The sequence below is a fragment of the Anguilla anguilla genome, chromosome 4, assembly GCF_013347855.1.
Source record: "Anguilla anguilla isolate fAngAng1 chromosome 4, fAngAng1.pri, whole genome shotgun sequence".
In the NCBI taxonomy this organism is placed as follows: Eukaryota; Metazoa; Chordata; class Actinopteri; order Anguilliformes; family Anguillidae; genus Anguilla; species Anguilla anguilla.
The window spans coordinates 36,478,644-36,499,968 of record NC_049204.1 but is presented as its reverse complement, the minus strand read 5'-3'; the positions used below and the strand labels follow the sequence as shown (position 1 = coordinate 36,499,968).

The window sequence follows — 21,325 nt, the reverse complement described above, 5'->3', positions numbered from 1 at the left end:
TGTGTGTGTGTGTGTGTGTGGTGCGCGTGTCCGTGTGTGTGTATGTGTGTGTGTGTGTGTGTGCGTACGTGTGTGTGTGTGTGTGTGTGTGTGTGTATGTGTGTGTGTGTGTGTGTGTGTGTGCGCATGTCCGTGCGTGTGTGTGTGTGTGTGTGTGTGCGCATGTCCGTGTGTGTGTGTGTGTGTGTGTGTGTGTGGTGCACGTGTGCGCGTGTGTGTGCGTGTGCATAATGCAGGGCCTCCCTCGACCCCCGAGAGCCCCATGTCCACCATCAATGAAACCTCGGTGACCTTGGAGTGGAGCCCACCCCGCGACAGCGGCGGCCGGGGGGACGTCACCTACAGCATCCACTGCAGGAAGTGCTCGGAGGACGGCAGGAAGTGCGGCCCCTGCGGGAGCGGGCCCCACTTCGTCCCCCGTCAGTTCGGCCTGTCCCTCCCCAAGGTGCAGGTGACCGACCTGCTGCCCCACACCAACTACACCTTCAGCATCGAGGCCCTGAACGGCGTGTCCGACCTGAGCCCCAGTCCCCGGCAACTCGTCTCCGTCAACATCACCACCAGCCAGACGGGTGGGTATCCAAAGTGCCACGTGGTTTCTCAAGGTCGCTCAAGTCCCTCATGCCAAGGGCTGCTTGTCTGGGGACATTGGCAGCCTCCTGCTGCTACTGCTATTTAGTCTGTGGCTGGTTCATTCGCTCTATACAGCTGTTTTATGGTTAGAGTAAATGTGTATTGTGTTGATTTGATTACTCTTTTCCAGCTGTAACCAATCATTTTGTTTGTTTGCATTCTGTGTCTGGTGTAAGGCAGAGCTGTAAGCAAATGCACTACGGCAATGATAGGATGTTCAATGGGGCGAAACAGGTAGTTGCTTGTCTGCAGCAACTTTTTGTAAACAGGTAGAAAGGTGATATATGAAACTTACCAATGCCTGTGGCTATCCCTGCTAACCATACCCTTTTAAAATAGATTTTTGGGCCTCCCAATGTCCATGTTTTTGCCCAAAAATTATGGGAAGTTTTCCAACAAAAGAAAATCCAACAAAAGGTTAGTACTGTAATGTACTGCAACTAGCTTTCTGGCTACCTACTGTGTTTGACACTAGCTAATAATTATGAATAAGTAGGTAGCATCAAACACTGCTGGCCAACTGCAGTACATTTATTGCTGGTTAGCTAGTTAGCTGTGTCTGCTGATGATGCTCTAAGCTTCCGTTAATGGTAGGGAGTAACCAGAGCCTCTCAATGCAGCCATATTTTTGATGGCAGCCAGTCAGAGTTGCCCTTGGAAACTGTAAGCCTGGGAACCTGAGATTCTGACAGTTTGTAAATGTTCAAGAGGTGCAAGCAAATACTTAAAAGCAGATAATGGATTTCTAATTATTTTCACATTCAATTAAGCTTCCATGTTTCTTTTGATTAGTTTACCGATAGCTGTATTAATTGTTTCTCTTTTGACCTTTCAAAGTGTATTTCATGAACTTGTGAATGAGGGTGATCGACTGAATATCATCAGTGGATGATTATTTTAGCTCATAAAGCAGGTAGTAAGTATTATGTACTCTTGGGTATGCACCTGCCTGGACAATCCAAACTGTGTTGGAGCTTCAGGGTTATTTATCGTTTGTTAGTGTTGAAGATTTAACCTAACCTGATTAGCTGTTTTGTTGATTATGTTTGAATATTATACAAAAAAATCTATGTTGGACTGCAGCTATGTTAGATTACAGTAAGGTGTTTATTCTTCTTTGTGGTATGGGATTCACATTCACAGTTCACATGTAGATTTTGAGTTTTCCTTTGGGACTTACAGTACACTGTTCTGCTGTGTGGTGCTTGGTGTTTCTCAGTTGCTCCTCTTGGAGCTGAAGGGTGATCTTTCTATCATCCTTTTTCTAAAGCACTTAAGCTCTTGGCAGCTGCTGAGTGTAGAAAGGCCCTTTTCTTTGCAGAGGTGTGGCCTTTGCTCTTGGGCCCTAGGAGTTCTTTGGGCATTTTTATTGGTCGAGAAGTGACTTATCTCTTCAAACCCCCTCCCTGAGAGCGCAGCCACGAGTTCTGTGGAGTGCAGGGGGGCGGCACTCTGAATGAAATGGCAGCGAGGGACCGCAGCTTTAAGATAAACAGCCTTCAATCAAGGAGCACAGCCGCGTGCGGTGCAGCAGCCTTGGTAACCTTGGCGAAGGGGGCGGGCATCATCTTTGAGTACTCTCCCTGCCCCCAATCTCAGAGGCAGCACATTTACATATACATAAAACACTGCCAGTCTCTATCAAGACCCTGTCAGATAGAGAGAGAGAAAGAGAGAGAGAGAGAGTGTGTGTGTGTGTGTGTGTGTGTGTGTCTGGACAGCAGTGTATCGTAGCAATTGTGCGTACTTGTGTATGTGCCAGTGCATTGTTTCTTATTTTTTGCATCTATTTTGTTAGCATCAGCTATACTAACACCAACAGTTGTGCCTCTAAAATCATCGCAGTGCTACCTGCATCCACACCACACGCAGCACTATAGCAATGCACTTGCCTGTGAGCCAGTGCCTGCTGTATTCCCCACACCACAGGCCACACAAGGAAGCCTCTGCTTTGTGAACAGGTGTGAGCCCTCACTGACGGCAGTAATCACTTTGTGTTAGTGCGAGCTGCATAGCTAACAGCGCCAACCGAATTAACTACCGACTGAGGCCAAGTTCAAATAAACCTACCACCGGTAGGAGGAAGTCAAGTGTGTTCTGGTCATAATCATGTTTGGGTGTCTTTTCTTACCACTGGACAGTTTCTGCCTCAACTTACTTGTTTTTGAGGGCTCAGGCCTGGCCTTTCTCAATTTCCCCGTAAAACATATTTGTGACAGTGTCTCCGTAGAAAAGCACAGTGTAAATGAAATTCCAATTTCACTGAATTGAATTTAATAAGGAGCCAATAGTTAGCTGGGGCTCTGACCTGTGGGCCTACACTCACAAGCACCTTTGCTGAGCGAGCCACTCGGGAGCCAGTGTTGGTGTGTTGCGACCCACAGATGGCAGTGCAGGGTAGACAGGCCTGCGCAAACTGTTCTACAAGAGCACTTCAGAAAAAAAAGGGGGGGGGGTGCAAATATTGTCTGTTCCTCACCGGCTTCCTTGAAAAAACAGGAGCACCCCATCTGCTGCCGAGCCTTCACGCGTTGACACTTTCATTAGCGTCTGTGACTTTTGCGCTGCCAACACCCCACGCTGACATTGGAAGCACGTGACCGCGGGCGTGCTGCGGTGACAAACCTTCAGACGCCAGCGAGCGTCTTCTCCTGCGGCTTCCTGAAGCATCGGTGCAGGCGCGGAGAGCGGAGCTCTCATTAGTCTACCCGAGATACAGCTGTGATTGTTTCTTCTTCTTCTTCTCGGCCATTCCTGGAGAAGAGGATTGCTTCAAAGGCAGCGACTTTGTCTTTTGAAGAAAACTGCACTGCACCCCCAAGCCTCTGTGCTCCTTAATTAGCAGTGTGATTAATTTGGCTTCTTTTACAGCTGTGATCAATCAGCCTCTTTCAATCAGCCTCTCTTTCTCTCTCCCTCTCCCTCGCTCTCTTGCTTTTAACACCCCATCCCCCCCCTCCTCCGCTGGCGTTCTCTCTCGCGTATTCCCTCCCCGTCTCTGTTTCTCTTCATGTCTCCCTTTCTCCGTTTCTCTTCAGTCCCTCTCCCTGCTTAATTTCTGAATTTAATTTCAATTCAGAAACTTAATATGCATAATTACCTGTACATATTGCCAAAAGCTTAATAATAAGCAACAATCAACCGTACTGCATTAGTACAATGAGAAAAATTAATGGGGTAGGTGAATGAAAAAATGGTCGATATATCAAGAGGAAATAAAATTTTAATTGTATTAAAAGTGATATCATGTCATCATAATAATAATAATAATAATAATAATAATAATAATAATAGCTGTGATAATATTATCATCTGTCTCCTATTTCTCCATCCTCCTATTTCTTTTCCTACATCCCTTTAGTGAGTGTGATCCTGAAGGAGAGGAAGAGCAAAGACAGCATCACACTCACATGGCAGGGGCCAGAGAGGGCCAATGGGGCCATTGTGGAATACGAGGTCATCTACTACGAGAAGGTCAGTCAGTCTGGGGCCCCGGGCCCTCCCCTCATCAGAAGACACTCACATCCGCAGCCCACTGACTGCCTACTCAGAGACCTTTGACCCTTGTTTAAGACTGATTACTCTCTCGCTAACAGGCAATTGATATGCATCGTCTCATTGTGCTTTAGGGAATGAATCCATTGTCATAGGGATAAACTATAGTGCAGTCCGTAAGTATTTGGACAGTGGTACATTTTTGTTGTTTTGGCTCTATACTCCTGCACGTTGGATTTGACAAGAAACATGAGGTGAAAGAGCAGACTGTCATCTTTAATTTGACAGTATTTACATCCACATCCATGTAGGAATTACAACCCTTTTTGTACATAGTCCTCCCATTTTCAGGGACCAAAATGAATTGGACATATTAACATAATCCTAAATTAAATCATCATATTTAGTACTTGGTTGCAAATCCTTTGCATTTGAAGACTGCCTGACATCTGTGACACATAGAAATCACCAGATCATCTGTATCTTCTCTGATGATGCTCTGCCAGGTCTGTCCTGCAGCCATCTTCAGTTCCTGTTTATTTTTTTTTAGCAAACTTTAACCTGGCTGTTCTGTTTTGAGTCTAACCAGAAGTTTGCATCTTGCAATAACCCCCTGAGGTTATGCTGCTGTCTTCTCTTTATTTTAGTCACACCTATGCCTAGATCTGTTTGGCAGTTAAAAATGTGTTTTTCTTCACAAATCAAAGTATTCCTTGGTCATCTACAACAGTGGTCTTCTGCAGTCTACAAGTTTGTCCGCCATTGCTGAACTCAATCATGCTATCTTGCCTCCTAACAATATACCAAACTGTTTTTTGCACTAAACACAATTTGACACACCCAATCTTTTGCCCATGTTTCTGCTTTATTCTGATTGTTCCACCCAATGATGGCTTGCTTTGCTAGCATTGATTCTTCTTTGGTCCTCATGTTAAGAGACAACAACAACAGACTCCAAATGAAAATGCTGAACTCAGTAGACTTTCTTTTGCATGAACTAATGATGAACTAATGATGCAATGACACAAAGCTAGCCTAGAAACAGACAAGCAGCCAATTGTTTCATTACTTTTGGTCCCCCAAAATGACTGCAATTCCTACATGGTTCACCCAACATGGATGTAAATATCCTCAAATTTTTAACCCCACATTCATTATTTCATTTCAAATCCAATGTGCTGGAGTACGGAGCCAAAGCAACGAAATTGCGTCACTGTCCAAATACTTACAAAATATCACACCGTGGTTTTTCTGGATATTGTGATTGTGCCATGACTTGCAATATAACAAACATTGAGAATTAATGGTGAGCACTTCCCACTTTCAGTTTTCTGTTGAATTGAATGGGCTATTTAACCAATCCTTAGAAATGAACAATTCTGCTGCTACAAAAGCTGTCATTATCTGGCATGTACATAAATCTCACAGTAAAAAAGATTTTTAAAAACCCATAAACTTATTTGTCACTAAATTATTTCTAATGAGCATAATTTAAGACGAGGAGAAGTCATTCAGTTAGAGAAATGAGTGCTGCTGAAGAGGAGAATGTGAACGTAAATAATGACTTAGTGTCAAAAAAGAGATGTGCTTTTAGTACAGTATTTTGGCTTCAGGGACTGGTTTCACTATGTGAGCGTAAATTGAGACATAGCCTAGACATAACGTGCCTACTAAATTGAGTTTTACACATGACTAAATTTGACTTGTTGTACTGCACAAAATAATTCGAACTTTTCCAGGAATTAGAAGTATTTTCACATGACTGAGAAGTTATAACGTAGCCTGCTAACTGCCATTAAATGCGCCTGACAGTGTATTTCTTTGTGGAGGGAGTTAAACTGCTGCTTTCATATGCCTTCCATTCCCTTATTACTTTAGCTGGCTAACAGAAACTAATTGGCAACAGTAGCACTGTCTAATAGTGTCTAACTACCAGCATTAATGCAAGCCTTTATTTCAGATAAAGAAAAGGTGAATGTAAGATGCAAATAACAAACAGATATACAAACACTGTGCTCGAAAAAGTCACTTTTGGCACTGTTTAATCACTGACGGTCAAGTCGTACTCTTTATCAGTACTCTGATTGAATGAGTTCTGTCCTCCTCATCACCTCTCTCCTCATATTCTCTACACTACCTGATCAAGGGGGATACTGATTAGCCAGCATCTGCAGCACATGCAGAGTCAAGCGCACCTCTCTAGTAACCAGAAACATCTCCATTTCTCTAGTTTATTTTATTTATTTGGTTTAAAAAGCATAGCATAGCAACAGTATAGCCTTTTGAAACTACAAAATAGCATATTTTAATGATGTGAATTTAATTTGATTAATCGTAACTTGAATGATGAACATTGTAGCCCTCTCGTGGGTTAAATATCTTTCTCCCCCTAGCCTTCATTCATATAGTACATATTCTGTGCTGCACCAAGTGTGAGAAAGTTCCTTAACATGGCTGTGATGTAGAAGAAATATGATGTTGTAGAAATCCCTGCATGTTACAATGCTTTATTTTACATTCAGCCAAATTGGGCATGTGGAAATGTCAGTCCTCCCCATAGCAGCTTAAGGTGAGATTGGAGGTGGGTAGGGATGGGTTGCTATGTGAAGGCGACGATGGGAAGGTTTAACAGACAGATGGGAACCCTGGCAAGGCTGTCTGCGGCAGCTGCAGCACGCCTACGCCTGCGCTGTTTGATGTACACGAGCCGCTGTGGTTGACTGGCTGATGTGCAGTCAGGGCAGTCGAAGCAGTCGACACATTCCCTACATCTGCAGCTGGGCAGGGAAGGTGTGGGAAATTTAAAAAGATGAAGGCTCGCCCTCTACATAGGCCACTGTCTACGAGGAGTCCAAAATTCCAACATTTAACTGACAATTTTAACTGCCTATTGGTTATTTATATGGGAAATACTGACATTTGACTCATATTCCAAATAAATAGGCCAAATTATCAGTTATTTTGTCTGTCCCTATAGTCCACACAGAAATGAGAACTCCTCAGGCAGTGAGCGAATGGTGTCCTTTGGAGAGCAGAATACGCTTTCAGCTGTTTCGGCCAAGTCCTTCATTAATCAATGACAAATCTGTACCAATTACAGTTCTTTGTTTTTGGGAGCCAAAATGTTTTGATTGATTTGATCCCCTGCATCTCTGGAGATTGTCTCCGATGTGAGACTGATTGAATGGACTCACTGATTTTCATTCCTTGACATTAGAATTGATTGTATTCCAACAAGGGTTGCCATACTCTACTCTTTCTGCTAGACTGTAGATTGTCCATGATTCTGTCTGGTGTTTTTGTGATCAGTATTTTTTATTTATTTCACAAAAACAACAACAGTAACAACAATGGTGGGGGGAGGAGGGAGGGGGAGACAAGGTCATCACACATTGATACATGTTATATACTCTGTACATAATAACATATAAAGTACATAGAAAACAATTGAAATAAGCTATTTTAAAATAAAGTCTGAGATGTCGGAACACAGCTCTATCCATGCCTGCACAGTGGAGGGTCTCGCTTTATTAAGCTTTGCTGTAGTGTATTCACAATTCTTTGAAGAGTGCAGATCCAATATTTGCGCATGCAGATACCTGCTGAAATCCACAGCTGCAAAATTATTTTTTAGCAGCTGTGGAACATGCAAAAATCATCCTTTGTGGCTTTGGGGTTAAATTTAGATTAGAATCATCACTGAACAGGCACAGACAGATTGTCTGTTTTATAGGGTAGGAAAATAATGCAGTTGAAACTGTGTAACTGTCTCCTTTTTATATATTCATGAATGTCATGTGATTTTGAATCCAAAATATCTGACGAAAGGAAGAAGGTGATGACCTTTAGTAAGCGGCTTTTATTTTGGTAACAAAAGGAATAAATTTTATGTTCCCAGTTGGTAATTCATGCTGACACTTGGGGGTTCAATCTGGGAAATAATCTGATATCTCTAATATGGATTTACCCTGAACTTGTAGCAGTGATATTTTCATGAATGAAACATTTTATTAACATGGTTATTGTTATTACTGCTGTTATTCTACACGACAGGAGTTTTGAAAATAGATTCATGTTGGGTGTATGAGCCAATTTAATCTCTTTGTTTGTTGGCAGCAATTGTGCAAAAATGCAATTACCTTCAGGGGCATAAGTTTAATGGTTTGTTTGTTATATGTGAATACATTTCATAACAGCTGCTTAGCAAACATGAAAATCAAAGAAAAAATAATGTTTTGTGTTAGAATATGACACAGATTCTTTCCTGTGTCTACTCTGAAGGCGGTTGTCCATCCACAGAAATTAGCATCTGTGAAGTGTTAATGGCTTTGAAATGGAACTCATGATTAATTTCACTAATCTCCATCACACCGTTGCTGTAGTAATTGACGATGCAACACATCAATTCCTACTCCTTGTTTTAGACCATTCGCATTTCTAATAGTGTTATAAAAATGTTGACATTGTTCTCGATCTTTTTTTAAAACGTTCACTCAAACAAGTTGCTGCTATTCGTGGGGCTTGTATATGGGTGAGTAACCAGCATCGTGCTGCTTTAAATGCATTCTTTCTCGTGCCTCTCCGATCAGAACCAGAGAGACCAGAACTACACGGTCCTGAAGACCAAGTCCAACGTGATGACCGTGGACGGGCTGAAGCCCGGCACCACCTATGTGTTCCGTGTGAGGGCGCGCACAGACGGCGGCTACGGGAATTACGGCGGGGAGATCGAACTGGAGACCAGTCACGAGGGTGGGTGCTCCTCGCCTCTCGCTTATGCCCTGGCCTTCTGCCTCCTCCCTTTTCCCTTCTTTACCCACATAGGATTTATACACCTATAGGGTTTGTACGCACTCTGTTAGAGTTGAATTAACACTGGACATTTTAGTGTGCAGGTCTTTCTTGAAAAGAATCTTGAGATTTTTTCAAGTAAAAATTTCAAACTCCGTTTCCTCTCTGATTCAGTTCATTTCAAGTTCATTTTAATGGCTTTATTCTGATGATGAAAATGTAAAAAAAAAGAAAAAACTGCTAAATCCTATTAATAGCAATATAACATATAGTAAAAAACAATAATAAAAAATATTACCACAAATAATAAGAAAATAATATAGAAGAACAGCACTCATAATAACAGTGGCGACACTGGATTTATGCAGTAACTGTGAAGTAATGACACTTCTCATGAGCATATAAATGACCACAATTTAGGAGCATGAGCACAAGGTGTTATGCAGGATCAATGCATTACCCAATGTTGCTCCACTTCAATTATGCTTTATATAGAAGGCAATAAAAATACTCCTGTAGCATGAGTGCCATAATTCAGTTCACAACTTCACAGAAATGCCACGGAGTCTTATGTTTAATCCCTTGAAAAGCACAATATCAGGTCTTAAAAATTAAAGACTTCTGTGAATTTGTTATAATGACTGTATTGATATTTGTTGAGAAAATTCTACATTCATGTATATAGCTACTTTGTGATATGCTCATGACATGTTTTTTAGTAGCGTTGTACTGTCATTTACGATAGCCACATCATTCATGTCTTCAAAAAACAAAAGCTGTCGGAAAAAAAAAAAACGGTCTCACCATTTGGCTTTGTTCAGCTTAAGCGATCAGGCCACTGTTTAAGAACACTTCAAAGGAATATAGAACATGTCAAACCTGGGCTTTAGTTTTGTTACTAAATCAGATCCTGGAAGGATTTTGTTTCAACTTGTAATTTGCATGGAATTACTGGCTTACACTGTCCATGGTTTTGTCTCTTGAGCGACACTTCTTCTGTTCAGTGCCGGTTCATTATCCGAAAAAAACGCAGGCTATTTGTTCACAAATGACATCCTCCGACAGCTGTTTTGAAGTGCCTGTAAAACATTTATAATGCAGGGTTCATCTTCTTAGGCTGTGGAAGCCTACTTCATTTTCATGTATATTTCAGAAACAATTTCATTACTTTAACATGTCACACTCCACAAATTGGTGTTGTTTCTCTCAGCTCTTTGGCTGTTTGAAGCAGGAGATAAAGATTTGCGGTGTTGTCACCTAAAAAAACATTTGCTGTCGAGTTTTGGTACAGAATGAGAAAGGTTAGAGATGAAGTCAGGGGATGCAAGTCAACTGTGCAAATTCTTTAGCCTAATGTGACACCCTGACATAGAGAATGGCTTCCTGGCATCTTCGAACCAGAGTAGCTTCCATAATAAATACAAAATAACAAGTAACACTTTGTGATAAAACTAGATCAAATCTTGTTTAAAAAGTTTCATTTTTTGTTATAAAAATTAGCACTGGTGATGCCTTTCATTTATAAAATCTGAATGAATCTGTTACTCATTGCTAGCAAACATGCATACTATTTTGGCCAATAATAATTATTTGTGGTGCAAGATTTTGAAAATTGTAATCTGAGGATAAGATATAGCTTTCTATCTTTCTATGTTGCGTTCATGCAAATATCAACAGCTGATATTGTTCACTGAAGACTCTGTTTTACTTCTTAATATTTATTAATGTTGGACTTAATATAAACACATTGTTTAATGATTTTAATGCAGCTACTAATGTCTTATTAAGCATTTATATACCATAATTGTAAAAAATGGAGCGATGATTCAGATTATATTCTATACAATACAGAAGCCTGACCCTAGTATCCATCTTGCTTTTTTGACCCCTCCACATTAAGTCCATTTCCTATTGCCCTCCTGACAGACATGCTAGCCATTGGAGATCCCAACCAGTCCACCATCCTGGCTGTGTCCATTGCAGGAGGCATCGTGCTGCTTGTGCTCTTGGTCGCATGCTTCGTTGTGAGCGGGAGGTAAGAGATCCCTCTTTTCTCTCACTACCTCAGCTGCATTGTGGGTATAGGAGATGGTAACACTGATGATGTCCATGTGGGAGGTTGTGGCTGAGAAGGTGGAAATGGAAGCTTGGAAGGTCCGACCCAGTCCTGTGTGGAGACTCCCTGCCCAATGTTAATGGTCCTTCAGTGAGAGTGTACTGTTGATGTCTTAACGAGAACTGTTGTGATGGAGGCACTCAGGACAGGCTTGGAAAGAAGTCTAATCCTATCAGTAAGGAGGAGGACAGTGAGATCTGAAAGAAGATAGTGAGATCAGTAAGGAGAAGGAGAGTGAGTCTGCACATGCCCACAGGCTGCCCTGTCTTCCTCCAGGTGCACTCAAACACTCGCCCGACTGGCTTTCACCCATGTCTTTAACAGTCATAGACAGTAAAGACTTTTACTTAGAGACCCTGTGCATTTTTTTGCAACTGAACTGTTGAACATACACTTAGTTTTTTTTTTTTCAAATTTTTGAACTGGAAAATAATAAGATTTCCTTTTGAGGTAAAGAATGTAATCATTCGTTCTGTTTTAAAGTATCTTTTCTGTATGGATATAAAGTTCTGATTAGCAGCCCATTAAACAGTTGCACAGCAGGTTGCAATTAATTAATGTTAATTGTACAATAAACATGGTCTCCTAATGACTAATACAAAATCCTGTCATAGTTAGCAATGTAAAAAGTGGTCCACATCCAGGAAAAAAAGGGTTAAATCTCAACTAAATAAAACAGGCTTCATTCTGCTTGTTTTTTGGGTCTTTATGAAGTAGCTATTAAAAGGGAACGTCGTATTTGATGGCCCGTGGTCTTTAAGTGACACAAATGATTTTAAATAACCAGTCGGATACAATGCAACATAGCTGGAAATCTCTATACTATGCAGACTACCACAATACTTTCCTTGTCATAATATTTCAAAACATAATTATAATAGTCGGAATAGTTAGCCTAAACATGCACTTTTTAGTGTTGTGCATTTTTATGCTGTAGATCTGTGACTAACATTTACACAAGCTGTATAGAATCAATTAAACTGAGTAGTGAGCAAAATGACAGTTGACAGTGCTTTTACGCAGTTACTTGATCACAGCTGAATGATGATCACAGCTGACTCAAGCAATGCATGTCTATGCATTCATTGTTCATTTAACATATGGAGAGCTGATGGGTGCTTTTTCATGAAGAATGAACCCTGTTGGCAAGACTTGAAAAAATCATAAGCAAAAATAGATCTACCTACAACAAGTAAACATCATTTATTGCTGTGATCATTCAAAGTGAAATACTTTGCACCATAAATAAATGGATACGGCTGGTTAGCCATGACAGAGTACCGTGTAATTAAGAACTAATCATTTCGACTGCTACTACCACTGCTTTGAGCTAAGGAAGAAAAAGTGATTGCAACTTTTCTGTGTTATTGATCCTGCTTTTCTGAATGCATGTGTATGAAATGTCAGGGACATCAACATATAGTCAGAGAACAGAGAGTAAAACTGGGCTGGAAATGAGTACTGCTGTACTGCACCAACATTATATGAGTGATATGCATTCAGTGTCAGTGTTCTTTTCTCAGATGAAAAACCCAAACATAATGCTAATTTTCACGTGTTCAGAAGAACACACTTAATGACAGTGTTGTTTCTTTAATTACCACCATTGACCTACTGACCTTATTGTGTGCACCGATCCAACTATTCAACATCAGATGTGGCCAACTGGATTGTTAACGTTGTGTTGTTCCAACTGAGTAATATTGACCATCATATCAATAAGCCAGCTAATTGTTCAAGGAGGTAACAATCTTGCATTTTCAGTTATCTGGATATTATTTTTTCCCCCAAACTCCATTTTAAAATCTCCGCTATCTTCACATCAGAAGCTATTTAGGTCTGCTCGTTTGATGACATCACGCTAACTAGCCTTAGCTAACGTTAGCCAATACAAAACACTTTTACAGCACTTAGTGCTGCTAGTAACTTTCTGGTAACGTGCTGGTCAGTTGCTCGGTCGTCTATCACTTGACAGAGAACACAAATAGTGTCAAGGGATGTCAAAATAAAATACACAGAGGAGAGCCATATTCCTCTTTCATGAAAGTGATGATTCCTATTCAGCAATAGTGAACCAGAAAAAGTCATGGAGAGAGAGAAGACATAATTCCGTATAGCATAATTCCACCGGCTAGCCCTGCTTGTTAAAGGGATGAGCATACACTCTGACTTTCACAGAGCTTTTGTGTGACAGAACCAGCATTTTGGTCCAGAGTATGTGAAGTGCTTTACAGGGGAGACAAATTGACGCATTGGGCTGAGGGGGTGTAATATCAAAGCAACGTTGGGAGGCTCTGGGGTGTAGGTGGGGGGTATTGGATAGAGCATTGGGTTTGAGGGAATGGATGTCAGGATTGTGGCATGTGTCCCCCATACAGTTTCCAGCTCAGAGACAAAGAGGGCACAGAGCTACGCCTTTTAAACCTGACACTAGGAGTAGCCAAATGATGTAATTTAGTAGCAGAGGTATAGCCCTCCATTAGACCCCACCTCCCTTCCGCATATCACATTTAACGTATCACATTTAAGTACTTCACCTGAGCATCAGCTTTGCTTTTCTGCATGTTCTAACGCCAAGGGGCACAGTGGTCTCTGGGCTTATGACTTCACAAATAGATCTCCAGAGCGGAAAGCCAACAGCCATCTTGGCTCTGAATACGGCACAGGTCAGCTGAGAGTGTTTGACTGCCTGCGGTTAAACAGGTAGCGTCGCTTGTTTAGCGTTAATTTAGTGTGAAGTGTCTCTTTCACAGCTGGCCTCAGGCCAGTGTATACTCATTCATGAAAGGAACGAGGGTATACGGGAGCTTGTGCACTCTTCCAGAGAGCTGGAACGGGTCAAGTCTTTATCACAGCGCATTAATAACCCCTGAGCCCTCAAGGATGTGACGGCCCACCACACAAAGCCGTAATTACCATGGCTCTTGAATCGCTGCAGCTGGTTCTCTGTATGTGCTGTACATGCAGTAAGGCCAGCAACCACTTCATAGCATGAGCTGTCTCTATATGGGGATCAGAGTTATTTGAAGGTAGAAGGTAAACAAGCTAAGGTCATCACTTCATTCGTTAGTGCCATTTGAATGCATTTCTTTAAATAAATTTTGACATTTGTGTGTAGGCACTTAAAGGCAGCAGAGAAGGAAAGTCTCAAAACTAATGCTTGCAACATTTTCAAATGTATTTTCAGTTGGTCTTCTTTTCCATTACACTTTTCTACCATGGTTTTCTCTGATATTACTAATCACTAATATTTATCCAATTTAATGTGGCTGAGTGCTCTGTATCAGGGATCTAACCCAGTGGTTCTCAACCTTTTTGGGCAACTGTACCCCTTGGAAAAAAAATTCCCACCCGAAGTACCCCCTTATCCAACTGGACAAAAAAAGGGAAATATTTCTATTAAGAGTCTTTTTCATGACAAATAATAGCATTAATTAAACCAGCTTACACATATTTTCAACATAAATATTCATTCAGATATCATTCTGCTCAAAAATAATAATAAAACTGTTATACTACTTACAATTCAATGGGAAACTTGGGCCTGTCTTCCACTGATGAGCTGTGTTATCCCAGGGGGGGGGGGGGGGGGGGGGGGAGTGTGGCCACAGCAGTGATCAAACTTTTCTCCAAGAGGAGTTTGTTCCTTTGTTTTGTCTTAATCTGAGTCATTGCTGAGAATGACACTTCACAGCAATAGGTAGATCTAAAAGGTAGTAAATGATCCAAAGCACGTTTTCCCAAGTCAGGGTACTCCTTTTGAACGAAGCACCAAAACTGTGAGAGAGTTATGTTTCAAACCTCATCTGCAGGCCACGGTCTGAGGAAATGTCCAAAAGCTTTTCCTGAATGTTTGCAGGCAGTTTATCTCTGCTGGCCTCTGGCAAGAGGAAAGGGGTTCTCACCCAGTCCAGTCCAGCAGATCTCTCCTGAATGTCTGGGAAATATGACTGGAACTCATGCACAATCTTATCCAAATGTCCCTCTAGAATTGGCTTGATATGAGCTCTCTCATTGTCCTCAGTGCTAAGGTAAGCATGAAGCTGAGGAAAGCAACTGAAATCCCCACCTGTACATGCCCTTTTCCAGATTTCTGTTTTCTTCATAAAAGCATTGACTTTGTCCAGCAAATGGAGAATGTTTGGTCCTTGCGTTGTAGAGTCAGATTCAGATCATTCAATTTGCTGAACACATCAGCAAGGTAGGCAAGTTGTGCTAGCCATTTGGTATCTTCAAACATTGTGGCGAATAGAGATTTGTGCTCTGTTAGAAAGGTGTGCACTTCCGCACGCAGCTCAAATAATCTTTGTAATATTCTGCCCCTGGACAGCCAGCCCACATCTGTGTGCAGCAACAGTTGCTGGTGTTCAGACCCCATGTTTTCACAGTGCTGACGAAACAGTCGAGAATTCAGTGGCCTTGACTTTATGAAGTTCATGACTTTGACAGCCTCATTTAAGACTTCATGTAACTCGGGGCTCATTCTTTTGGAGGCCAAAGCTTCCCTATGTATGAGGCAGTGTGACCACTGTGCAGTTGGATTTTGTTTCCTTACGTGAGCCGTCAGGCCCCTCACTCGACCGGTCATGGCAGCTGCTTCGTCTGTGCAGACGTTTGTGCAGGAACTCCAGCTAATTCCGTGATCACGGAAAAAACTATCGACAACATTGAAAATGTCCTCTCCAGTAGTTTCCCCCGTTAAACTTTTGCAAAAATGAACATGCTCGCAAATGTCGTCAGTGTCCCTGTATCGCACAAATGCAACCAACTGCACTTGCTCGCTTATATCCATTGATTCGTCAAGTTGGAGGGCAAAGGAACTAGCCACTTTAAGCATGTCCACAACCTGGTCAACAATATCAGTTGCCATTTCATCGATCCTTCGGGAAACGGTGTCGTTTGACAGTGGTACATTCTTAAGTGCGTCTGCTGATTTTTTTATCAAGAATGGTCTCTGCCAGCACAACTGCTGCGGCTAATATTAGCTCCTCGTCAATGGAGTATGGCTTTTTAGACTTTGCCACTAGTAAAGACACTGCATATGAGGCTTTGAGTGCTTTGGTCGATGTTGTCGATGCCTTTTGCATTGCCAACTGATCGAAATTCTAAGAGCTTTCTCTTAGAAAAGTCGGGTTGCTTACCAACATGCGATGCGTGTTTAGTGTTTAGATGCCGCTGCAGATACGCGGGCTTCATGCAGTTATTAGCCAGCTTCTCTCCGCAAAAGAAACATTGCGGTTGTGGTGGATTGGCAGCTGTAGACATAAACCAAAACAGCACATATTCTTCACGAAACTGCCGCGTTTTGACTGTTTGCTCGATCCTTGCCTTTTTTTTAGGTTCGGAAGGATTTTTTGGAGGTTCGGGAGGATTTTTGCTGCTGATCGCACGTTTTAGCCAGTGGTCCATTTTGTCCAACTACACAGCTTGGTAGCAGGTGAACTGACGTAGGTCTAGGCTACGCTGCTTGAGTGCATGCAGATGTTCCGTCTTGCTCGCTACTATAAATTGCATTGATGCGGTCTCATACTAATTACGGTTTTAACACAGTTTCTATCTTTTGAAAAGAAAAAAAACGCAGTCTATTTCACCCTCCATAATGCAGTTGCTTTTAAAAAAATATATAACAAAAAAAAAAATTTAAATCAAAATTTTATTAATTTATCAAATCATCTTGTGGTACGCGACCATCCCGTGTACCCCAAGGGGTACGTGTACCCCCGGTTGAGAACCACTCTAACCCATACAGTACATACAGTACACATGCACAGGGAGCAGTAGATACATGTAGTTATTAATTTCCTCTGTCTCTCCCTGTCCATCTCTCTCTCTCTCTGTCTCTCTCTCTCACACACACACACACACACACATCATACACGCTTTCATTTGCACTGATTTTTTAGAAATCGATTTCCACTGCTGATGGCATTTCTAATGCTGGAGTCGGAGGCACCAGCAGCAATAAAGTTGCTGATAGGAAACCGAAGGAGGTCTCAGGGCAGAAGAAGCTGGAGGGAAGTGCACCTAAAGACAATTACGGCACACTGGAGAGTAGCCAGAGGAGAGGGGCGTAAACCAGGTTTAACAGGCCAGTCAATACGTCTCCATGAATTTCACATAACTTCCCTTTTCATTTGGCTACAGGCAAATTAAATGCTTGGCTGCTGAGATTGGGAGAGAGAATGTCAGAAGCAGACTGAACACAGATCGTGAGCCAAAACGAATGCATTGAAAGCGGGTCGTGAACATCTGAAGGTGAAGAGGCTTTTTGTGCCTCCGTGTGGGTTTTTGCGCAAGTGTGGCCCGCTTGGTTCCTCACGCCCGGCAGATATGCGAAATTGAGAGGAAGAGAGACATTTGGGAATGAAGCATGGAGATATAAGAGGAAGGTAGAAGGAAATAGAATAAAGAAGTGGGAGAAAAAGAAACAGATGGGCACAATGAGCGATAGAGAGTGACAGAGAGAGAGAGAGAGAGAGAGAGAGAGAGAGAGAGAGAGAGAGAGAGAGAGAGAGAGAGAGAGAGAGAGAGAGTTGGAAAGAACAGAGCTGTTTGAGACAGTTTGAGAGGTATGCAGGACTCTGGTGGGCCGGGCTTTGATGCATCAGAGAGAATGTTAAATCAGCAGGGCTTGCTCTTACCTATCGCACTGCGGCTCCCTCTCTGCCTCACTGTGTGTAATGCCTTACGGGGCCAAGGCTTCCCTTGCTCTGGGTCCTGAGGCTTGTGATGCTGCCGATGTGGGTCACTGGGGCTTTTGCCACAGTGGGCTGAACTTCTCTCACAGCCGTCTTGGTCGTGTGACAAAGTGCCCGGTGTTAAGTCAGCTCTTACAGAGTACATGTGGCCCCTCTCGGACTCATGCATACTCTGTTAGAGTTGAATTAACACTGGCCATTTTGCTGTGCGCCAGTGTTGATGGGTGGGAAGCGCTGATGAAGCTAATCTCTGTGCTGGTTCGTAGTCTAGCTCACATTACCAGAGACTGTAATGAAAAATGGACCCCCTTGGCTCCTTAACCTCTTTCTGTGGTGCTCCTTTAAAACATGTCCAAAAAAAAGAACTCATACTGTCTAATAAATAACATAAAGTGTTTTTGAGAGTGCATGGTTAGCTCTGTTTGAAATGGAGAAAGACAAAGAAAGCAGTCTGGACAGCCTAAATAGTTCCACTTGTGGATTCTTCTTATTATGCAGAGAGGAAATCAGGGAAAATAGTGAGGGTTACACACAGAAATAGGATCATAGTACAGAAAGTCTGGGGGGAAGGGGGCGGGCTTTAAACCCAGACTGTGAAGGGGATTTGTATAGATTGGCTGAGAGCCTGCCGGCCTGCGGGTTTCCTCAAATGGGATGTCACTGAGCTTAAGATTCAGTGGGCTGAGTCTGGTAATTGGGACAGGAAATATGTCAGTAATGAGCAATGCATTTGTTTCTTCTCCACTCCTCTGTTCTGCCCTGGCCTGCAAATCATGATGACAGATACAAAAAAACCCAGATATCTGGCCTGATTGTGTTATGGCTTAGAGCTAATGTAAACTATTTAATTGCACACAGTCCTTTGGCATTTAGAGTTATTTAGCAGGTCATAATTTTTCCTCTGTTGTTAAAAAGGGTCCAGGCTTGGTTAGCGCAAAAACAGACTACACATTCCAAAATGTAAGTCGACAGTTGACCCCCTCAGTTTTTTATTAGCATCTTTAAGTTTTAGAATAGCAACATAAATAGGAAAAACAACAAAGTGTGGCTTAATGGGCTTGGAACGAGCATTTGGCACACTCCTCATGATGACTGGAAGTTACGCCTTTTAAGACGTGAGCCAGAGAGACACATGGAGACAACATCAAGCCATATTTTTTTTTCTTTTGTTTGTTTTCTTTTATAAAAGGCAAATGAGCTTTTCATTAGCTTTTTTACTCTTTCCAGAACTGCAGATGTCAGATCTGTTTGTGATGATTTATGTTTATGCTGGCTGTGAATTGTATTAAGCGGTTTAGTGAAGTTCTTTTTTAAGTCATTGGAGGACCCAGAGTGCTACCCGCAGCATGCTGTTCTATCTCCCATTGGCCGTCGCCTGTGGCGACACCTTCCTGGCTGGCCGTGTGTAGTGTGAGCCAGCCCTGTGGCCTGTGGCATGATCCCTGGAACCTGTCGGTGAGGTATCTCCAGTCTCACAGACACAGGCAGTATGGCAGGAGATGTTGAGTCATTTCGTGGTCAGATGGCGGTTCTCAGGATTCCCGCTCTCGGGCTGCAGAGGGAGCTGGCCCCTGGACCCCGCCCTACGGCCGAGGCACAGTACAGTCAGCCAGCCAGCTGATGAACACAGCAACTGCAGACCCTTCACTGCTCGCTTCCGTTTGAACAATCTCCCGAAAAGAGAGTGAGAAATTACATGTTGTAAAGAAGCATGATGCAATGTTGTATTTTTTTTACATAACTAAGGGCTAAGTGTATGGTGGTAGCCAATGCCATGTAGTTTATTCTGTGTTTATATGTGTCTGTGTGTGCTCATTAGTATGTGTAAGTGTGTGTGTGTGTGTGTGTGGGTGGGGGGGAGGCTGCATGCCTGTGTGTGTGTGTGCGTGTGTGCATGTGTGTTTGTATGTGTGTGCTTGCATGTGTCTGTTTGTCTGTACGTGTTCTCGTGTGCCAGGTACTATGCTTGGGGGAAATGATCCACGCAAAAATGTGTTCTACTGCAGGCCAGGCCAGCCCAGTGCTGTGTGCTGGATCCTAGATGTGTTTTCAAACAGCCCCTCTTTGAAAACATTAATTACTTGGAATCCAATTCCTGGTTGGGCCAGGAATTCAATTCAGTTGTTAACTTTGTTCCTACAAATCAGAACAAAAAAGCCCAGAAACCAAGGGACGGACTTTGCTGCATCAGATTGTTGCATTATTAAAATCTGCGCCGTTTTAATTTGACTGGTTTGTCTGGAGGCGAATTGGCAATCGTGCAGGTAGGGAACCTCCAGCGATTGTGTGATATAGTCAGCAGATGGCCCATGATCAGCGAACTGTTTCTCTCTTTTTTTTCCCCCCTCCGCATAGACGCCTGTTTCCTCGGGAAGCAATTAAAATGTGACAGTTCTTTGTTAATGATTTGGTTCAAACTTGGTTATCTCCTTGGAATATTTTAACAAGGCTGCCAAATGCCGCTGCGGCCTACACGACACAGGTGTCTTTTCATCGCCGATTAGCCGTGGATCATTTGCGTGACTGAAAAAGTACCAGGCAGTCCGACAGGCACCAATTAAGTCATTTTACCAACTTTGCTTCTGGAAGTATGCCCAGCCACTCGTCTGTCATTACTTACAGTTGAAATGTTTTCTCTCAGTATCCAGAAAACAAAAAAGAAAATCTCACTGGCAAATGGTGGCAATGAGGGATATTTTATTCTGTGAGATTCACGGTATTCCATTAGTAAGCAATGGACTACATTTTGATTTTCCATCGATTGTTCTGTTTTAATGCAGGGGAGATGCCTCCGCGGGTGGTTTAATTGTTGAGAAACTCAGGCTGCAATGTTTGAGATAGTGGCCTGCATTCAATCAATATTTGTCATTGTGACTTTGAAAAAACTTAAATTTGTTTTTCTTCTCAAACATAGTTTGGAAAATTTGACCAAACTGTCCCCAAAGGTAATACCACTAAGTTGAAAATTGATTAGAAAAACACAAAAACAAAGCTTCACATTTTTTTATTTGTGAGTCAAGGTTAAGGATAAACAATTGAATACAGGATTCATAGTGGGTTTTTTTGTATGTTCACATGTTTTTATATTTCTGGCATAAATTCTTTATTCCCATTCTGATGTGTGTCTGCTCTAGTGGTGAAAAACGGCATGACAGTGTGTGCTTCCAGAGCCTTGGATGGGAGTTCTACCGGAGCACCATTTTTAGTATTTTTTACCATACGTTTGTAGCTACAAACACATTGTTATATATATATATTTGGTACAGATGTTACGTTTAAATTATTTTGTTTTCTAGTTATTCAGGTTTATGTTTTCCTCAATAAGCAAAAGATTTTTTCACAACACTTTTGGAAATTTGTTTGTTTACATGCATGAGAAATTTTTTACTAGCTCTTATAACCACCTTGTCTTTGTAGTTGCTAGCAATGCAGGTTAGAGTCTCCCAGTGCTGAAGGAATGGGGAGGGAACATAAAAAAAATGTAAAAAAACTTTTTAAATCTTGATTCTGGCACATCTGTTCAAGGCCGTGGGCCACTTTTAAAAGTTAATGACGGTTGCAGTGGAAATGGTTGCAGTCGTGAATTAGCGAC

General features: G+C 42.1%; 1 protein-coding gene across 1 annotated transcript in view; it reads left to right on the top strand.

The window, feature by feature from the left end:
* LOC118225328 (ephrin type-A receptor 3) overlaps positions 1-21,325 on the top strand; it is a 134,580-nt gene that overhangs the window by 66,990 nt on the left and 46,265 nt on the right. The window contains exons 5-8 of the mRNA XM_035413532.1: positions 237-572; positions 3,995-4,107; positions 8,718-8,880; positions 10,846-10,954. Of these exons, the coding sequence (XP_035269423.1) occupies positions 237-572; positions 3,995-4,107; positions 8,718-8,880; positions 10,846-10,954 (721 nt within the window). The remainder of the gene's footprint in view (positions 1-236; positions 573-3,994; positions 4,108-8,717; positions 8,881-10,845; positions 10,955-21,325) is intronic.